At 36.1% G+C, this 9,562-nt stretch overlaps 1 protein-coding gene across 3 annotated transcripts in view; it reads left to right on the plus strand.

Moving 5' to 3' along the window:
* The window catches only part of HECW2 (HECT, C2 and WW domain containing E3 ubiquitin protein ligase 2), a 320,650-nt gene extending 311,562 nt beyond the window's left edge, over positions 1-9,088 (plus strand). For all 3 annotated transcript variants that reach the window (XM_036237069.1, XM_036237068.1, XM_036237070.1), the window contains one exon: positions 6,074-9,088. In XM_036237069.1, coding sequence (XP_036092962.1) covers positions 6,074-6,185 — 112 coding nt within the window. In that variant the 3' untranslated portion in view covers positions 6,186-9,088. The remainder of the gene's footprint in view (positions 1-6,073) is intronic.
* Positions 9,089-9,562: the final 474 nt, after the last annotated feature.

The following is a 9,562-nucleotide window of genomic DNA, read 5'->3' on the forward strand; positions in this document are numbered from 1 at the left end:
CTGTGTGATTGGTAACTTTGGATTTCTCGTGCTGATTATAAGTTCTAAATTCATCATCTACCTCTTACCTATTTTCTATACTTTCTATCTTGAGTAATGGCACATATCACTATCCACACCCAGTCACTAGCTTTCTTTCATCCTTGGAATAAATGCAAAAGGTCTTTGCATGAATACACTTCACTTCCTGATGTGGCCCAGCCTCTCCATGTGGCTTCAGGTCCATCCTTGACTCCTGTAACTCAAGCTCTTGTACTTCTCAGGTTTCCTGGTGATGTAATGCTTCCTCACACTTTGCAGCAATCTACTGGAACATTCTTTTCCTTGTTGTTGATCCTGAAAAACCCTACACACCTACAAGACTTAGCATAAATAGTGTCCTCTATAAAACCTTATCTGGCTATGCAGAGTAGACTTGTAACTTATTGTATTATGATTGTTTATGTGCACAGCCACAGACAGCCTATATGAATCTTTTGGATTAATTAGACAAAGGTATCTAGTAGCCTTCTAGAGAAATACAGCCCTGAGGTAGGTAGAGCTCTGTCTGGTGAGCTGAGCCAAAGGTAGGCTAAATTTTAGTGCTCACAGCAGACAAATCCCCTAGTACAGAGCACAGATTGCACAACATTTAGCGGGTCCCATTTGTCTGTATATTTTGCTGCCTGAGTATAAAATCCTTGTGGGCAGAAACCAGACTATTTATTCTCATCTACCAAGCGATAGCTCAATGCCTGACATGCAGTATGAGCTCAGTACTTGTTCAATAATGAAGGAATAAATGAAATGTAATGCAAATGGAAAAATTAATTTTTATTCATTTGAGCATTTTGTATGGGATCAACAAGCATTCAAAATATGGACTCTTCAAGGGGAAAAATAACAAAAGTTTTTACAGGTGAAAGAGCTGGGTGCTGCCTAAACACTCACTGGGCCCTGAATTAGGAGACCCTGGAGAGCCTGAAGGAAACCAACCCCTCTTTGTCTACTTCACAGCCCAGCTCTCAGTGGACTCTGCTCCTCCTGCCAGCATGCCCTGACAGCTAGAACTGCACACTCGCCTGATTGCCTTAGGGGGAAGCCTGTTGTAAAAAAAAAAAAAAAAAAGATAGGCAAATTTTGGACTTGACAATTATGTTGGGTCAGGAATACTCACATTTCTAAAGTAATCTTGACATTATAAAGTGATATATTCCAAGATCCCATAAGATTTTCCAGAATTCCTTTAATTACTTGATGAAGAGGTGAGAAGAGGAATAAGGAAATTGAAACCTGAAGGGTCAGGCACCACTGCCGATTTCAAAAAAAAAAGTAGAGACAAAGCACTTTCTAAATTATAATGCAGACAAAAAGGGTTTATTAGATTCATATACACTTTATTTCTAGGAGTCCATCTGCTGGATAAAACGAGGCCCATGGTTTTCTCAGGTTTTTCTCTTTGTCTCTCAACTTAAAATCCTGACTGTAATTTCTTCTTTGTTATTTTGAGTCCTTATTCGCTACCAAAATTCACTTTTAGAAAAATGGGGAATAAATTAATTTTTAAAAGTACACACAGAGAGAAATATATTAATCAATTAATCTATGAAAACTTAGATATAATTGTGATATTTTGGTTCATTGGATTTGGATAATTGATTTGTCTATCTATAGGAAAGAAGATAGGGTTAGCATGTGACCTGGTTAACATTTGAAGAATCCAGAAAGCACCAAGAGATCTATTAAGTCAGACCAGATGTCTGGAGGGCTTTTAAATCTTCTTTATATTGATGCCAGCTTGATTTCCCAAAGACGGGCTCAGACCTGCCCTCCTTGAGTGGTTCTGGCTGCATAGATCAAAATGAGGTAAACTCATTATAGCATTTAGTGTGGCTGGCTTTGAAAGATTTGAAAAATGTTCTTTTATGGAGACTGAATAACTGGATGTGCTTTTGCTGCCAATATCAACATAGTCCAAGGGCCCTCCTGTTATTTTCTGCTGGAGTTTTCTTAGGACATGGAATGGGGCGGGAGAAGGGGTGTGAAAAGCCTCAGAGGATTGTGTTTTGTTTTGCTTTTTTTTTTTCTTCCCTGTTCTTGGCTCATACAGCAAGTTGATGGTAAATATTGGGCAATTTATTTAACCACACTATTCCTCAATTTCCTCATTAGCAATGCTGTCTTGTTTATAAGGAGTTTTGAAATTTTTGCAAGCACACAAAATGCTGGTGTGGATAGGCACTGTAGGTATCTTATTTCTAATTCACTTGATGTGTTTCCAATAGTGGAGACCACCTGCATCAGACTCACTTGGAGTGACTGTTAAAATGCAGATCCTTAGGCCCGCCCCAAACTTTCTGAATTAGAAACTCAGTGGGTACAGCCAAAAATCTCATTGTAAACAGGCTTCTTGGGTGGTGCCAGCACACTCTAATGTATCTCTCTGAGTATCTCTTCTTTCTGGTGAGCCCAAGGTAGAACTAAGCACCTAAAAATCCCCTGGTATCTCCCAGGGTTATCTGGACTGACCCAGTTTGGACCGTATTCCCTAGAGCTATGGCATATTGTAATTGAATCATTCATTTAAAAAACATGTGAAGGTTTATTTTGCTAATCTCTGTCCTTCGAATGTATATATTTGGTAGGATGTTGAAGACTAGCAGTCCACAGTCAGGGGTGAGCCGAAATTAACATTCAGTCCTCTAGAAATGAAAGAACAGAGCCAAAGAGCAATAGCCTCCCTGCTTTCGGTTTAATATTGGACTTCCCCTAAGAACCCAGGATTGAGGTTTTATTCTTAGTTTGGCCACTGATTCAGCTTTGACCTTTGGAAAATCATTTAATCTTTCTGCACAGTTTCCCCCTCCACATTGCATACTCTATCCTCATGAAACATTTTTTTAGGGGAGCTGTTCAGTTTATTCAGAAGCAAAGTTCTAGTATGGTAATGTATGTTATGCAACCAGATGTAAATTAGGAAGCAGTAATAGCCTTAGACTCTGGACCAGGAATGGTGATTATGTCATGACTGAGGAGTATCAAAAAAGATTGTCCAGTCCTTCCCTTTGTGTTGAGAATTGAATCTTTAGAGAAAAGAGAACCAGGCTTATGTATTTCCCAGATATGTTACAATAGTGTCCACAAAGATACTATAGAAACTGCGAAGGGACATGCAGAATTCTTGTTTCTGTACTCAGAAACCTGGGCTCATGATAGGACAATTGATTATGCCCAGCTTTGCTCTTGATAGGGGCGATTCTATTATATCACATTTATCACACTTGCCACTTTTTCTTGGACTGTTTTACTACCTTGAGACCTGTAGTAGTTTTCTGTTGCTGCATAATAACTTACCACAAACTTAGCAGTTTAAGACAACACTTAATTGTTATATCACTGTTTCTGTGGATCTGGAGCCCAGGCATGGCTTAGCTGGGTCTTCTGCTAAGCATCTCACAAGGTTGAAATCAAAGCGTCATCTGGTCTGCATTTTCATCTGGAGGCTCAGCTAGAGAAGGACCCACTTCCAAGCTCCCGTAGGTTATTGCCAAAATCTGTTCCTTGCAGCTGTGGAATTCATGGCCACTTACTTCTTCAAATTCAGCAGCAGTGAGGGTCTCTAACCTCTATATGTTCTTTTAATAGTCTCATCTACTTAGGTCAGGCCCAGTCAGGATAATCACCCTTTTGATTAACCTAAAATTAACTGATTATGGACTTTAATAACATCTACCACTTGTCTTCACCTTTGCCATAATCCATTGGTTACAAGTGAGTTAAGGTCCCACTTACACTCAAAAGATGGAGATTATACAAAGGCATGGGTCACGGCAGATCATCTTAGAATTCTGCCTACCACAAGACCACCAATGAATTAATATTCAACATTTGACCTAAGTATGTGCAAGAAGTTAATTGGGGACTTCAAACATTACTATTTATGAATTCTCATTCCCATATATGTGACCATTTCGTTAATTCTTGGTTAGCTAAAATTAAGCTTAAGTTAAGGGAAAGTGTTTGGTTTTCAAGAGGGAAGGAACGGACCTAACTAGTGTGTGATAAACACAGCCGCCTATACTTAATGCTACAGACTGTGCACTGACAAATGGTTAATGTGACAAGTGTTATGTGATGTATATTGCAATCAAAAAAAATTAAAAGAAGATAAACGTAGATCACAAAACAGGAAATACTACAAGCAAGCTGACTTGGGGAAAGATGCTCAGCCTTGTTAGTAACCAAAGAAAAAAAATTAAAAATTTTGTTTAAAAGAAGTATCCTCTTTTAGCTTAATGGTATAATTAATGTTATATGTCTAACATACAAAGTTTAGAATATAATTATATTCAAAATGTATTTCATGTCTCTGCTTTCTCCCCTCTCCCTAGAACAGAGATAAAGTCTGTATTTAATATTTTTATTCCACTGTTTAATACAGGATAGACTTTAAACCATTCCTAGGACTGTCTTTTAGTATGCTAGTTCAATTTTTTAAAAAGTGAAACATTTCCTTGAGGCCCAAGTTATGGTTCCAGTGCAAAGAAGGTATAATAAGAATTATATTACATGCAATTCTGAAATAGGTTATTATATCAAAAAAGGGCGGGTTGGCTGCAATGGTTAATGAGATGATTTCCCCTCAATATGTCCTACAGTTTGTAATAACAAGTTGTAAATCCTGAGCCAGTACTACTGATATTCTTATATATTACAGAGTCCTTTCACATTTCTGTTTCTAATAAGCCATGTGGCCACACATCTGCTTTCATACCTCTTTGTTATCTCATAATTTCCATGAATCGTGATTATCTTTTGGCAACTTAATGAAGGCAGTTAGAGTAAATCTTTTCGATGGTAATGAAATGTAGCTAACGATACCTCTCTTATTGGTTGGTCAAACACTATGAGCCAGGCATTGTATTAAGCATGTTTCTGTTATTTCATTTAATCCTTGTATCCTGAGATGAATGAATTTAGTCTCTTTTTATTAATGACAGAATTGAGTCTCAGAAAGTTTTAATAACACTCCAAATCATATAGCTGGTTGTGAGAGCTAGAATTCAAACCCAAGTCTGTTTAACTTTAAACTTCTAATCATCCCACTGTATCTAGGAATACATCTAGGAATATAATTATATTTATTTCATAAATATTAAAGTGATTTATAAGAACAAAAACTGAAACATGACTTTATAAAAATAGCTCCTTAATAATCATAGCTTCTAAAATTCTGTATTAATTCAAGAGCAATTTTTTGGTCAAAGTTGTTTAGCTCCCACAAACAAGCTGTTGTACATTCAGAATGAAATGCTTCCTATTCTGTGTCAAAGTGCAGATTTGCTTCCTGATAAGATGCACTATTTGAAGGCTATTTTTTATTGTGATTCAGGTGCAAATAACAGGAAAGCACATTTTTTCCCCCTATCTTGGCATAAGGAGAGGTATTTCTGAAAAAAAAAGAATACTTAATGTAATGATTTAAATGGCTATTATTTTGCACTGTGACTTATGAGAAAACGGATTATAGTACAGGATTCAAAGAATTTAACAATGGTGTACTGACTTAAACAGGAAAGTCCAGCCAGGGAATTTCCCAAGGCACTACGCCATGAGGCAAGTCTTCAGAGATACTTAGTGCTCTTCCCCATGCAACAAAATGAAAAAATGCAAAACCGTAGATTCTTTGAGAGACATCCAGGCAAATGCCAACTCTGAAAATGAATTGCTTCACAAGGGCTTATATTCGTTTCTTTAAAAAAAAAAAAAAAGTAACATCAAAAGAGAAAAAAACCCTTGTCTTTTTAATTCTTGGACAACTGAACAAATAGCATTATGTATCTAATATGGATTTTAAATAGTTTTAAAAACGTAAATAAATTTTTAAATATCCCGTTTCCTAAGAGAATGAAATTTAATTCTAAATTTTTAAGTCAAAATATTTTCAAAGGAGTGTGAAAAGGAGTGTGAAAAGGAGTGTGAAAATTGGCAAAAACCAAATTGAATATAAAAGAGAAACATGCACACACACACACACACACAATCTTATTTCACTTTAAGCATTCTAAACTGTATATACTTCTTCTGTTTGCAGAGCTCACACTTGTTTTAACCGTCTGGATCTCCCCCCATACCCATCCTTCTCCATGCTTTATGAAAAACTCTTGACAGCAGTTGAAGAGACCAGTACCTTTGGACTTGAATGACCTGGAAGCACAATGCCTGACTCCCTATGGACAGGCAGTTTCAGAAGCTGCCCTCTAGAATGGCTGAACATGGGAAATTTCAAGAGTATGCTTCCATTGGAGTAAAACTGAGCGCTATTATCTTCCAGGAGCACATGCTGTGCCACATTTGGGGACTGGATAGTGATGATGAGTCCTCTTTGAAGGATTTGGGTGAGCTCAATGCCCAGGGAACAACCCAACAGTCTTTCAATCAACAGTTCTTGACTGCCAAACTTTTTTCCATTTGCTATATTCCAAGACAAAGATGAGCCTGTACAAGATCAGCTGCACGGTAACTTTCAGGGACTCAAGAGAATCTTGAAACTTACCTTTGAATGTGGTTCAAACCAAACTGGCAGCACTTGACCCAATCTCCAAATTAATCCAAGTTGAATAATATAATAAAAACAAATATATTTCCCCAAAGTACATTTATTTAAGCCCTAAGCTATAGCAGAATGTTCATTTTTCTAGCTTATGGGTGCCTGCATGGTGTGCACCATAAGTTTCAGCTTTCATGGGACGCAAGTGAAAAATGAAACCAAGTCAATATGAGGTAACTTTAAAGATTTGCGAAAGGTGGACGATGACAATGTATATGCAAAGTAGTATGTATGTAATTATGGCTAAAGAGAAACTGTTATACAATGAATTACTAATGACAGATTTTATGCTTTATAATGCATGAAAACAATTTGAAATAACTAGCAATTAATCACAGAATATCAGGAAAAATTACACAGTGAGTTCTGTTTATTTTTTATAGGTTCATTATATTTATGTTCCTTAAGATGTATATAAGAACCTACCTATCTTACTGTACATGTCACTTGTTCCATTTTCATGTTCCATGCTTACTTGGGCATCATGCTAGTATGTATCCTTTTAAGTACTCTTAAGGGAACAAAAGGGCCTTTTATTTTTATAAAGGTACAAAAAAATTCCCTGAAATATTTTGCACTGAATGTACCAAAGTCAAAGGGACATTACAATATGATTAACAGCAACTCCATCACTTGACAAATATAATAGAGAATAGCTTCTAAATCCAACTTCCTTCACAGTGCCATGTCTACCACTACAAGGACTGTGCATCTAAGTAATAATTTTTTAAGACTCACTATATGTGATAGTATGATATGCATTTATTTAAAATGCATTAGACTCTCTTCCATCCATCAGATACTTTACAGGATGGCATTTAATAAAGATTTCGTATTTCCCCCACTGCTTTTTATTTGTACAGCATCATTAAACACTAAGCTCAGATAGGGAGCCATCAGCAACACCCAAGATATCAGCTCTCTTAAGTAGTGAGAATTCCATTTTCCCTCATCGGTGAAGACATCACAAATTGAAACTCTCAGTACTATATTTCTAAACCTGCATTTTCACCAATGCATAATTTTCTTATTAATATTAAGAATCAATTTTTCTATGGTATCTCAGAAATTGCATGACATCACTAATGTTATTTCTGTGTGTTTTTATCAGAGGGTGTCCTTCATTTTTATTGCTTTTGGGGTTTTCCACATCATTGTTTATTTCCTGAATTACGGCCATAACTAATCAGACGTTCAATACAGTGAAGTTAAATTGTGAATAATAAAAGCATTGGATTAACATTTGGTTTGCCAGCCTATGGTTTTACAGGCATTGCCTGAACACTTCTTTGAGATATAAGTAGCCATAGAATTCCAGTTATGGGCTATTGGCAGAAGTTATATGCATGATTTTCATAGGTTGGTTTGTAAGAACTGATTGCTCCCCCCCGTTGGTTAAGCTATGTTTACTATTGGGCTCTCAAGAAGAATACCGCTCATGTTGCATTCCTGCACTAAAGGCAGGTACTGCAGGGTGGGGAAATGTTCTGAGGAAAAAGAGTCGCAGAAATCTGAAAATAAGAATGGAAGATTTGCCTTTCTACTATAATTGGATCAGAAAAAATAGAGAAGAGGAAAAAAATTAACTGGAAGTGTTAGTTTCTACTTACTGATCATGAATATAAGTATATATCTAATTTTGCAAACTTTTTATTCATATTTTTTCATTATAAGAAAAAATAATCTATTTTTTATGGTGTTTCAGATGTTTCAAAGCTAGCATTCTTTAAGGAGCTGATGTAGAAGGTTGCATTTCTTTCAAAAATATATTCATAGACCATGTTAGCTTTCATTTTGGTTTGTGGCATTTTATCATATTCCACACTTTTAGGTAAAAGCCATTTGAATTAAAATATATCTCTTTAATTATTTCTATCAAATATACTTTCTTTTTTAAGGCATCCAGCTCCTTCCCAAATAGCAGTATAATCGCTTAGTTGCTACTGTTCTCAGAACTGGGAATTATCAAAGATTTACTTAGCATAGGGAACACCATGATAACTGATCTTTTATTCTTCATTAGTAAAACAAAAAGTCTAATAAAATATTAAATACCACTTCCACAGAATAATTCTGACTTTAATATACCCTACAAATAGAAATATCCATAAATATATTCTTCTGGACTGTGAATCTACATAACTTGGCTGTATGGTCTTGTTTTCTTTAAGAAATTATTAAATGATACTTATACTATACTGTCTTATAGTATAAAAGTCAAGATGCATCACACGTGTATGCAGAACGCCTCTGAGATGACAGAAGCACACTATGGGTGTACTTTCTGTGCCAGCCACTGCGTTTGATCATGGAGTTACACGATTCAAAATCTGCCCTTGAGAAGTTCATAGTCTAGTGGAGTAGACACCAAGGTTGAAAACAGTATTTTAAATAAAATTCGATATGTTCTACAATCAGGGAATGAGGAAAGAACGGCTTGTCCTATTTGGGAGATTCTTTAAAGGCTTCATATATGGGAGATACTGTGGCTAAAATTTTTTTAAAAAATCACATAAATGCTCTTTCTGTTGGTAACTAATGGCATATAATAGTGTGTTGATACTGGTCAAATGGTAAAGCTAAGGGTGCCTTTATACACAAGGGTTTAACGTGTGCTGGCGGGGAGCTGAACCATGAAGGAACAACTCAAGGATCTTCAGATTTTCAAAGACATGCCAAAATTAAGTAGTTTCTCTGTTTCCTTTCATCTACACTACAATATACCTTTAGTTTTCAGTGTGAAAAATCCCAGACTTTGGGCTCAACTCACTCGGGTCAAAACATTTTTCTTGTACTCAAAATGAATGGGTCTTGGCCAAAGAAGCACAGTCACAATTTTATAGCATATGTTGTGTTTATAACTTACTAGAAATTCTGTAATAAATGAAGGAGAATCTGCTTCACCTGTATAACAATCAGAAGTGGTAAAACTGCAATCAAATGATTAACAGTGATGGTAGAACATGCTTGTAT

This window comes from Rousettus aegyptiacus, unplaced genomic scaffold (genome assembly GCF_014176215.1).
Source record: "Rousettus aegyptiacus isolate mRouAeg1 unplaced genomic scaffold, mRouAeg1.p scaffold_m13_p_2, whole genome shotgun sequence".
NCBI classification, from domain to species: Eukaryota; Metazoa; Chordata; class Mammalia; order Chiroptera; family Pteropodidae; genus Rousettus; species Rousettus aegyptiacus.